Source organism: Teleopsis dalmanni, chromosome 1, assembly GCF_002237135.1.
Source record: "Teleopsis dalmanni isolate 2A chromosome 1, ASM223713v2, whole genome shotgun sequence".
In the NCBI taxonomy this organism is placed as follows: Eukaryota; Metazoa; Arthropoda; class Insecta; order Diptera; family Diopsidae; genus Teleopsis; species Teleopsis dalmanni.
In genome coordinates, this window is record NC_051846.1 from 186286442 (window position 1) to 186299548 (window position 13107).

General features: G+C 27.0%; 1 protein-coding gene across 1 annotated transcript in view; it reads left to right on the forward strand.

Moving 5' to 3' along the window:
• The window catches only part of LOC119670737, a 30723-nt gene that overhangs the window by 6369 nt on the left and 11247 nt on the right, over nucleotides 1-13107 (forward strand). Inside the window, exon 2 of the mRNA XM_038081135.1 lies at nucleotides 265-444. Coding sequence (XP_037937063.1) covers nucleotides 265-444 — 180 coding nt within the window. The remainder of the gene's footprint in view (nucleotides 1-264; nucleotides 445-13107) is intronic.

Here is a 13107-nt window from a genome sequence, read left to right on the forward strand (position 1 = left end):
TGAAAGCCGCCTACGAGTTGCGCTTATGATGTATGTAAATTTGGGTAAAAGTTTTCCTTGTGAGCATATATTTTATGCCCATTTACTTTTTTGCACAATTCATTTACCGTTTCTCATTTTTCATTTATTATATTTTGCATATCACAAAGCATCTTCATCTTCGTCATATTGCTTTATTGCTTTAACTTTCAACTTTGAAATTGTAAATTTCATAGAGATTACACATGAACATATCAATTTATGCTCCTTTATTTTTCTTTCCAGGATATACCATTGCATGTCGCTATAATATCGCATATACTCATTGCCTGGGACCGCATGCGTTGGTTGGGGGATCCGCTGAAGGGACGCCTACCAGCATTTGTTTGTTGCTGCGCGACTTGGCTAACGGGTATGGTAATTGCATTACCCTATCCCATCTATACATTTTACGTTGAAATTGGGGTAAGCACACATATCCTTGCCAAATGCTTTGTCATAATTAAAGAAAAACAATTATGTTTACATATGCGAATGTTTGTCACTGTTATGTTCACATTAAGAAGTGGAAAATCACAACTCGTATGAGTGACAACTTTGATATAATAATTTTGCATAAGATGACAAGATTTGAGAAGATTTAAAAAGACATATTCAAGCATTTTGTGTTGCTCATACTTTTTCTGGAATTATTTTCATAAATTGTTAGTCTCAATGAGACATAAATAATTTCACAAATCATATAACAAATAAACAAAAATGAATTTCATACTTCAATTATTTCTAAAATTAGTATTTAATTAAAAAATACATAAAATTGTATTAAAAAAGTGTTTTATTTATGCACTTAAAAAAATTGTTTACAGAAGCAAAAAAAAGAGTGCAACACATAAATGCTTTGAGCATATAACGAAATTCATATGAAAATTTCACAAATTTTATCATTTCTGTTGGCGTTTTTGTGGCGTTGTATTTGGGAATCGGGAAGTACTTAATTCGTGAATCGCTCATTGCTGGGATTGTGACATAAGCAACTTTATTTCGAAATTTATGTTGTGCTTATATTTTTACTAGTATTATAAAGCTTTATAGTGCCATATATCATTACAAACGTATATCGACAAATACGAATATGTAACGAAATTTGAACGACATTGGTATGAAATTTGTACCAATTTAGTCGCTCTAAATTTATATCAATGTCATATAAATTTCAGAAGTGTATTTTGCTCCAAGGATTTTGAAAGAATTGCCAAAAAAAATTTATTGAAATATATTTTAGAGTTAACCGTCATAAATATCAGTACAAATTTTTTAAAGCTTTTTGACAGATGAGTTTCATATGACTTTATTTCAATAAAAATATTTAAATTGGCAAAATATATAACAAGAAGAGTTTTTCTTATTTACAAAAAATATTTTTAATTTTTTTTTTGTTTTTCGAAATATACAACAACAAAAACTGGCAGAATATTTAATTTTAAAATTTCTAATTTTATTTGAAGCTGTGAATTTGTGTTCGAATAAGGCTGTTTTCGAATATGTGTGTTAAACTAATATAAATAGAATAAAATGAATAAAATCTGGCCAATACATGTATTCTGTACCGTGACCTAAAATATAATATCTTAAACATTACAAGAACTTATAGATGGTGAACTAACTGAGTACTTTGGGGAATAAAATTTAGAACTAAATCGAAGGCAAAACATATTCTGATTCTATTAAAACTGAAAGACAACAATTTTAACATAATAGGTAATGACAACCGGAAGTATCTGAACGTATTACTAAACTATTTCAATGCAAATATTATTAACAAAAATTTTACTGTGAAAAACCTGGTTTATAGATTTGTCTTTAAATTCAACAATAAATGATATCGTGGATTTATTAAATTTAATTCTAAAACCACAATACGCCTTGTTTTATTGCACTAGGCCTGTCTTATAATATCATTGTCTTTAGTATCTCAATAATACGTCATTACTTCTTCTTATTATTATTAAGGAAAATGGTAGTACACTACGCTCTATTGTTCCCCTTAGTCAGTCAGATTGGAGTGTTTTTCCTAGTCCGATTTCTTAAATGAAAGAAAGTATAGAGCCTATCTTTCCTAGCCTTTAATCCCTATGTTCCATATAATACCCTCCTACGTGTACATCAGTGCCGAGATGCCCTGTACACTACAAGCCTGACGTTGTAGATAAATATTATGTAAAAATTTATACCTAGAATTGCAAATATTGTCATTTGTTTGAATTGAATGACGCAGTTTCTCTATCTTGAGAACCCAATTGAACTCACAAGTGTAAAGTTATGGTATAAATTGAATAAATTAAAAAAAAGAAAGATTTACATAAAATCTGAGTGAAATACTGCATCCGCAAAAATTGTATGTAAATGAATAAATTATTCCCACTGCAGGATTGCAATGCAAATAAATTATTTTTTTTTTCATGTGACATACTATACATATATATACATAACTTATTTAACATTTAATATCAGGAGAGTTCAAAGGAATCCATAACTACATTTTAACATTTTAAAATGCTATGCAAGGAACTCCATTCAATAGATTGGTGTGTAAACAAGTATTAAAAATAAATGTCACATTATAATGAAGTATCTCGAAATAGATTACTGCGTATGCTGTCAGCCATTAAGAGAAATAATGCAAACCTCAGTACCGCACAGAATAGAATTTATCTGAGAACAATGGTTACCACAGAGAAATCATCCAGTGACATTAAATAAATGATTGCTATGTAGGTAGTTATGCTGCATGCATTGTCATGCTAGTACCAAAGAGACTTACTATGAGTTTGTGTTTGATGAAAGAAAAATACTGAAAAATTGTTGAAATACTATTAAATGTTTGATTTATTTCACAGACTTCAAAAGATTGTAGAAATAAGTAAAATAAAACTATGCCATTTATATTTATGATTAAAATTTATATATGGTAGTTAGAAAAACTGTTCTGTATGGAGTTCATTCGCACATATCTACAAGCATCAGTTTACTTTGATATAAATACTGTTTTAAAACATGTTCAGCCTTTTATAAAAAATAATTTTTTTTTTATTTTTTTGCCAATAAAATTTATCAGTATTTTTCGATAACCAACGCACCCAGCATAATTTTTAAGGCAATTTCCACGAAGCTGTAAATTGAAAGCCAATTTGACGCTATAATAAAATTTACACCTAAAGTGATACCGTTTGAGCTTTGGTTTTACGATTTCCGGTTAAAAAGGATCTATAAAGTGCCATTAGTATGTTACATATGTATGTTAGCTAAAATTGATTTTTTTGTTATTTTATGCAACAGTTTTGTGTTTTATTGAGTGACTTAGGTACATAAAAATATTGTCAATTCTCACAAAAACAAGATAAATTATTATATGGCATTTTTATATGGAAATCGAAGAGCTTAAAAATAAGTAAGATTCAGTGAAATTTTACTTGTGCAGTTACTTAACATCAGCCAATATTTTTATATCCAGTCAAAAGATAGTTCTTTCTAAAACTAAAAAATACTTTATAGAATAGTTTATATTATAAATTAAGTACTTATTTTACCTTTCAAAAAATTTATTTTATTGATTTTTTATTAAAAAAAAGCGCTTTAAATTATCATTAATTAATTTAATTATGAACTCAACATCTTCATTTCAATGCCAAAATTGACAATTCCATACATTCTTAGGTAATAAATAATAAAAAAAATAAAATTCAGAAAATGAAATTTACGTTCTTAAAAATAAATAAAAACTTATTGCTTAAGGATGAAAATTTTGTATAAAATAAATTCAATAAAATATTTATTTGCTAAGGAAGCGGATATCCGCCGCACGCCAACCATGTTGTCTAAACCCCACAAGAGGAATATCTGTGTTTATTGAGATTGAAAATGAATTTAAAAATTCCTTAAGTGACAAAATCACATTTTAAGTTTAACACAAAGAAACCATCATAAAATTTGACGCGACGAGACTAAGAAATCATGAGACTCAAGCAAATCTATTTAAATCCTTTCGGGTAGAGTAGCACAATAGAGCATTCAATAGCAGATTTCGTAAGCTTAAGTGCTCCTGTAATTTTCAACTCCTCACATCTTCCTCTGTTCCTTCTAAACTTATTTTACGCATATTAAGAAATTCTCATCTTTTTTTTTCTTTTCGAGGAAATAATTTACGTTCGCATTTAAACAGATTCCGTCAAATTTATTTGTGATTCAATAAAATAAACAAAAGAATTTGTTAGCTAAGCTGATGAAATTACTGATTGTACGTAATTTGTTATAAAGTTAGATATTTTTTTTTGAAAATTTTTTATTTTTATTTTATTTAGAATTTTTCAAAGTTCGTGTAAATATTTTGGTTTGAGTTTCTTTAAAAGTTAGATATTTAAAAAAAAAATTAAAACGAGAGGAATGTTGGAAAATTTGTATCTAAGTATAAAGAAATTATTTTAGGAATTGAAGATATTTCACGAGTATTAGGAATTGAAGATATTTTATGAGTATTGCGCCCAAGGATAACGAAAATTATTTTGTATTAGAAAGTACCAAAGAAAATTTTGTTGTTATAGAAAAATATAATTTTACTCATATAAAATATTTAAGATATTAGAAATCCCTAGATTCAAGATGAAAGAAAAAGTTGATTTATGTGGAATTTTTAAATAAGAGATCTTGAGTATTTTTTAAGTACGGTACACAAAATATAATAAATAAAGGATCTTAGAAACCATATAATTTTATTATATTATTTTTGTAGTAAGTAAATCTATTATATTTTATTTTGTATCTATTTTATTATATAAGTAGCTATATTAGAATAACTTGTAGGTATTTTTATGAAGACAAATTTTAACAAAAAATAAATTTAATTGATTTGTTCATAGAATTCATGCTGATGAGTTCGGCAGGACATACTTTAATAGTAATTTCTGTTAGTAATTCTGACGATATCATCATGTTCTACCAAATGATGCAAACAGTAAATTCAAATTATTCAGTTTCTTCTATCGTTAATCGGCTTAATTTAAGTTTTTAAAGGTTCGGATAACTAATCTTTTAAGGAGAGTGTAGAAATTTCCATAAATTGGTTTTAAGCAGATTGATTAAACGATTATTATACTCAGATCAAAGTAGAGTGGCAAGTAGTGCAATACATATTGTTGTTAAAAAAAAAACAAAGCCATTTTGACTTTTATGTATGTACAAACTTAAAGTTTTTTTTTTTAATTTATTGTGAAAATTTAATAAAAAATTTACTTGCTCTGTTATATCAACACGAAATCATATACCACCTGTAGAATAGTTGATTATGATTATAAGAATATATATTAAGAATATTTATGAAAAATATTAAGATTACTATTTTTACTTTTTGGAGGATTTTGCATTACGATCTACAAATCTATTATGCCCCTTTCATAGATTTAAAGTATCTTCAAGACAAACTTTTTATATAAAAAATAGTACTGAGCTAGCATTATCAAGTCTTATTCCAGTATAATTTTCTTTGTGCTTACTCCTATTTTCGAGTGAGTTATTTAAAGATAGGTTCTGATTTTTTTATGCATATTATGAAAACAGAAGTCAACCCCTTGCCAACGAATGCATTTCGATTTACGTTTTTATAGAAGATACCAAGTAATGGAATAATTTTTCATCTGGAGTTATACATCGCCGCAATGACAATGTTGTTATTCTTCAACATTGTCAAATATCTAACTGAAGTGCATTCATGATCAACTGTAAGTAGACTAGATACTAAATATACTAGACACATTGCATTGTTTTTTTTACATATACATGTCCTAAAACATTCAGTTAGAGAAGTAGGTATACAAAAAAAAAGAGATTATTAGTTGTAAAAATGACTTAGTTTCTTAACATAATATCTAACAACGGTGTCCCAATTCATTCCATTTAAAGATCTCAACTTTATGATGGATATGCGGAAGATTTGTTAAATCATGGCAGATCTATATTAATTCATTAAAATTAATATAGAACTGTTTTTCGTGTACGAAATTTTCGATGTACTAGAAAAGCAAGAATTCGGAAAGAATGAAAATACTCGTTTCTCGAATTTAATTGTAATAATTGATGTAATATACAACAATATATTGATTAAATCATATATATATTTTAACAAAATATAACTAAATTTAATATTTATTTGCTATTCATCTCTTTTGAAATAAACTTTAATTAAAATTGATATCTTTTGATTTTTCTCGAATGCCTGAAACTATTTTTACAAAAAAGGACATTAGCATGCAGAAGTTATTAAGCCACTTCATATCGAATTCATGTTATTTTCTTTAAATTTATGGAAATTAATTCGTTGCTTGTATACATTATATATAAGTGTAGAGCTGTCCACAACTTGTTGTTGTTAAGGGAGATTTAATAAATGTGTCAAAAACTTAGGTGACAGCTTCATTGAAGTTGAAAATGATTTGCAATTTTGAAAGGACAAAAAAGGAAATCCTTAAGATACCCAAAAAAAGAAGACAATATTGAAAAGAATATTTTAGTTATGGTAAAGTAAGCGTTTTAAATGCACTACAAAAAATTTTATTAGATTACAAATACTATAGATGGAAAAATTGCCAAAAAAATTTTTAACAACTGTTTTATGCTAAAGGCAATTAATAAAAAATTAGTGTGGTTTTAGTTTTAAAATTTTGATTTAAAAAAAAAAATAAAAATTTTTCTAAATGTCTTCAAATTTTTATATACTAAAAAGTTAATTTATCATCTCGGTGCAAGGCAATGATAAAAAAATCAATTTAGAAGGCTAACAAAGCTTATCGCTCATACGCAGTGGTGTCCCAAAAGACAACTTGAGAGAAAATAAAAGGTAGAGTAAAATTTATGAAAAGAAAAAGGTTTTTCATTTTTATAGATAAATTCATTAACAGATTTTTAAAGTTATATTTACAATTTCTGTATCAAAATTAAAAATGGTAGTAATTAAAATATCATTAAATAATTTTGTTAATTTTGTTAAAATGACAGAAACAGTTGTTTGCTAAGAGATAAATTATGTGGTTTAAGTTTATTAAGCTATCATATATTTTCAAAAATTAATTGATATACATTTATTTTATATTTAGCAATGATGCTCTGTTGTTAATTTTGTTTATTCCTTATGTATTGTATTGCATTAACCAGAAAATTGCTGTTTTTTAATTGTTAATTACCATAATTTACAAGTTTTACTTACTGCAAACTAGAAATTTATGACCAAAATAAATGTCGACACGAATTAGCATAACATTAAAGCAGATAATGTGCTTAACCCAAATTTATATTGACAATTTTGGTCACACTCTACAAACTTTACAACAGATTTTTCAACAACAAGCCACAAACATAACCAAGTAAAATTTTAACAAATTTCTACCATGAATGGATTAAGCAGTATATTCGAATAAAATATATTTCCTGTTATTTTGGTTCTCGTTGTGATTTGGAAAATTTTCTTAAATAACAGCGATTTTATTATTAAGAAGCTTGTTTTGCAGAACATCCTTTAGGGTATTTATGTTTATGATTAATGCTTGATTAAATGTGTTATTATAAGATTATAATTTTTAGATGTGAACAAATATTTATAAATTATAGATGTTTTTTAAATGTTATACAAATATTTATATTTCTTTCTCATTTTCAAGTTCATTAACATAACTTAAAAATATAAGTTTTTATATTAAACCTTATTTTTAAAATGACTTTTTCAATTGGTAAATCTGGAGCATAATATATAACACTCGTAATTAATTTATAACACTATAGATCAGGGCTGTCCAGATCAGATGCGCTCTTGGGTCAATACCAATCACTGTACAGATTGAAAGGCCGCAAATACAAATATATACGTGCATGGTTAACCTATGTTTTATTAATTTATCAATTTAAATTCATTTGCTTGGTATACCATAAAAATTAAATAATATGATTTTACCAGTACATCAAAAGAAAATTTGCGTAATAGTAGTAGTTTAAAAACGCTCTGCTCTAGATATTTGCCAGAGTAACAAGATTACTTTGAAAGGAACAGCTGTTTTATATGATTTGACAGATAAAGTGTGATTTGATTCGATATATGTATGTATGAAATATATAAATGTGAACTAACACTACTACAAAAATGTTAGAGTATTCTAAAAATATTCGATTAATATTCGGATAATTTTTTTAATCGAGATGTTCTTTTAATGCATTTTTAGTGCAATTTTTATTTTCAAAACTATAGTTATTTTGCTAGAGCAGCAAAATTACTATGAAATTAATTACATCTGTAGTCATTTACGATTTATTCTAATATAAAACCCATTAGTTTATTTATTATTAATGTCTCTTTAAAAGCGCTTTATATTTTTAAATTTAATCACGCAATAAAATGATGTTTTGTTGTATTATCCATGATTTCTTTTTCTTAGTAAAAGTTAAATATTATTCCGAACCCTTTTGCAATTAATGTCTTGTCATGAACTTACTTTCCGTATAAGGTTTTTTATGTCAAATTACTGTTTGCTTTCTTACATGATTGCTAACACATTAACACACATTTTATGCTAAAACCCGAAACGCAATACTTTTTTTGTTAACTGATACGATTTTTCGCATCTCTTAATCTATCTTTGATTGGAAAAGTTATATCGATACAATTATTGCCAAATGATTGGACTTTATTGAGCGCAACAAATTAATGTGACGAGTTCCAAAAAAGTTGTCCCATCTTCAATTATTCTGAATTTTTATAAGAACGTGGAAAAACTGATTTATTTATTAAGATTTGTTTCTTCTGTTTTTTCAACTTTGTGGGTATACAAACATGGATTCTCATACATACTCATATAAATGGGAAGATTTTAGCAGTGAAAAAATGTAGAAAATAAACTTTTTATTTTAATTGCTCATTGGGTCTGCATATTATTTGAACCTACATTAAAACTTTAACAATAAAAAGTTTAAGAATTAAAAATTAAATGAGGGGAAATGCTAATCATCACATTTAAAATTTTTGTTTTTATTTGTATTTTGTACAGAATAAAGAAGTTCAAGCTAATATTTTAAATTTGGTATCAACATTTTATAATTAAATTTCTTCATTAGTATTATTAATAGGTCTTTCTTTATATGCAAATTTATTTAAAATGACTTCATTTCGTTTTGTAGCAGGATTAGATAAATGAGGTTAAAAAAATATAAGAAACTTGGTTTTATTTAACAAATGTGTCTTTTCTTGTACCTATTTTATTATTTAGTGCTAATTGTTGTAAGTTCTTTTTAATATTAGGTTTAAAAAGAATAATCTAAAGTTATGAAAACAAATTTATCTATATACAAATTTCCTATGGACTTAAATAAAGTAATAATTCAATTAAAATTATTCCAAAAAAAAAAAACATCAATCACCATCGCACATAGACTGATGTTCTCGATAAGCTATCAGAAAACATCAAAAAAGATCAAACCGTACTGATTAAGAATACTTAGACCACAATGAAAATGTCAGAGTCAGGACTTAAAAGCGAGTAGAAAAATTAACTAATAAGCGGAAAGAAAGACTTGAAGTTTTACTAATAGAAGTTAGAAGAAAAAGAATGCCAGCGTATTCGTCTTAACAATTTTAAGATGGAATAGATGAGCGACTTATGCAGTTATCTTTTCTTGCTGAGTCTTCGTTATTCACTTCCTTAATAATTAATATCAGACTAAGCTACAGCAAAGCATGGCGGGGCTTAGCTAGTGTTATATGGAAAATTATTTAGAGAAAAATCGGGGAGTATAATTTAGACAAGAACAATATGGTTATAAAATATTTTTCAGATATTAACGATTTCTGATTGAGATCTCATATCTACATAATTGTTCGAAATTATCCCTCATGCATTTCATAAAACATTTTTGTTATTTCTTGGACCATTGATAGGTTATCCGTTCCTTGTACGAAGTTAACGCTCAAATTTTGATACATTTCTTAATAGGACAGACTTCTCATACCTTAAAAATAGACATATTTTATTTTTTAAGAATATAAAACATATCTAAGACTATAATAAAGCTTTTACTGTAACAATAAAACTTTAAAATAATATCTCAAAATAAAAAATAACTTCCGTTTCAATTTATTTTGTTACCAACGAAATGAAGTTTAACGAAGTTACTTAATGTTGTTTACAGTTGCCATTTTTTCCATAGTACACTTCAGTGTGTAAGTCACTGAACACACTCATAGCAACAAGTCAACTAACACAGAAGTACACAACTTGAGCGCAAGTGTATGGAAATGTATTTCCAACCCAACAAACAATTTGAAATTAAAGTTTAATAAAGTTGTGGAGGTAGTAAACATCTCTGACGACCTGTTTTTTTTTGCATTTATTTCATAGGCTTTAAGGAAAAAGAAACCGTATGTAGTTAATTTAAACGGACATATGTGTAAGTATCAACAACAACAAAGTATAGTGAGATGAGAAAAGTTTCATACCAAAAAACATGAAATTTTCTTAAGTTTCTTAACAAAAACAAAAAACAATATGTTTTGAAGAAAACTTGTTTAAAATTAAATTTGTTATTTATATGCTACGAAAAAAGTTTTTAACTTGCAGCACAATTTCTTATTAAGAATATTTACTGTTATATATATTTTATAAAAACAAGACAAATAACATTTAAGAGTAATGAGGAATAATTTATTTCAGAGTATGAAGTCAGTATCAAAACTCAAATATAGTTACAAAGGTTACAAACTATGCCAAAGGGAAAAAATTACAGTAATAACGAAAAACAAAAACAATTTTATAAATTAAAATTAATGATTGAGTTAATTTTAGTGTTTAAAATTTATTAATAAAGAAGAATATACACATATGTCTGCTTTACCACCACCAAATATGAGATTTAGATATTTTTTTTTTACAGCCGTTTGTTTAGCACAAAAACACTCATACGCCATGCTGTACCATTTTCTATCCATCTAATATTAATATTACAATCTGCGCGTTGAGAAAATCGTCTAATGATTGCGTGCTTTGAAGTAATTTGTATCGTTCCGTAGTACAAAAATTAAATTTACATTAGACCATAAATACAAAAATGTTAATAAACAATATCAACATATTCTATATCACATAACCAATGTACAACACAAAAGAAGAAACTCAACTAACAATCTTGCATTTCTTAGAATATGTTAAATACATATGGTAAAAGAATATGGTGAAAGTTTAAAATATTGGAGGTAGATATATCACACTTCTAAGAAAGAATATGGTGATTTCGATAAAAATTTATTAGAAAACAAAAAGTTTATACAGCTTCCAATGAGGTATTTCTGATTTAGGTGTACAATTTTTACTCTGTAAGAATTTTTAGGTTCTTTAAAAACTGCATTCAAATTGTTCCATTATTACATCTGTTATGAAAGCAATTTAATTTTCAGGAACTTTCATACGACGATTAAATTAATAGAGAACAGGAATTTTATACAGCTCTAACACCGAGTACATATAATTTGGTATTTTTTACTTTACTGTGTGTTATTACAATGTTCAAGAATTTACGGATCTCTTAAAATTCCCATACTTCTATAATTCCGACCCTAAGGTCAACCTTTTTTCCACGAAGACAATGCCATGATTTCAATGAAAATTCAATTCAACAGGAGCTTTAATGACCATATAACATACTTATACATTAAGACCGAAAAGTTTTCGGAAATTCTCATTTAAAATTCGCGCGCTGTATATTTTTCGATATTTTAAGTTTATGTAGTTTGGCAGCACTGTCCTTAATTACTATGCCAAAAATGAGCGCGATCTGTCAGACAGTTCGTTTACGGCAGCTGTTGAAACCAGTTCACCTCAGTAGGGCGTTGCGAAAAAAACAATGGAAAAAAATATTGAACAAAGAGTTTGCATCAAATTTTGTGTTTCGAACGAAATTTCGTGTGCAGAATCGTTGCGAATGCTACAAAAGGCTTATGGGGAATCAGTTTTATCGAAAACTCAAGTTTATGAGTGGTACAAAGCCTTCCAGGACGGTCGTACGACCGTCGAAGACATTTCGCAACGCACTACTGAGGTGAACTGGTTTCAACAGCTGCCGTAAACGAACTGTCTGACAGATCGAGCTCATTTTTGGCATAGTAATTAAGGACAGTGCTGCCAAACTACATAAACTTAAAATATCGAAAAATATACAGCGCGCGAATTTTAAATGAGAATTTCCGAAAACTTTTCAGTCTTAATGTATGTTTTTTATTTTAGTGTGTAGTTGCTAACATTTTACTACTTCTTTCTAACATTTCTACTTCTTTCAATATAATTTTGACAATTATAAAAGGTTTTAAAAATTAGATGAAGTATTTAAGCTAAAACACTTTATGCACCAAAAAAATTTTCAATTACTCAGCTCACTGTGTGATGTCCATCATTTCGAATTCATAAAGTAAACTTTTTCTTTATAATAATTACTGTACTACGAGTGAGTTGCAGCTCTCTCTAAACCTAATTTTGCTGTTCAGCTTCCATTTGAATAAGTGTCCATTTCTATTATTTTACAAATGCAACCGTTTGGTTTTTTCTAAAATTTAATTTCTTTGAAGCATCAAAGTAGCAACAAATAAGTTGAACCATTAATTGAAAAAAAACATTTTCAAAGTTTAATTTAATTAGTTTAGTTAATGATGCTGTCTACACCTTTTATGTACCACCATGGTTTGTTAGACATTTTTTTTTTTGACTTTGATATGGCAACAGCACTCATTGCAATCGCTAACACACCCTTATATTTATTTATTATTGTATTACTAAGCACCATTGGTCCATAGTTCTTTAAGAACAACAATTGTAGTGAAAAGATGACTACATATATTAATGAATTCTAGCTATTACGAATATAAGTGCTTGACTGTCAAATGCACGTATATGTCTCAGATTTTCTTAATTGATATTTTTTTATTCAAACTACAGTATACTTATGGTAGTTTATATTATTATGAAACGTGACCACATTGTAAGCATATCTACCTTCTACATAACTATATTGACTATATTTTTATACAAGAATTCTTATTAATATTGACTACAT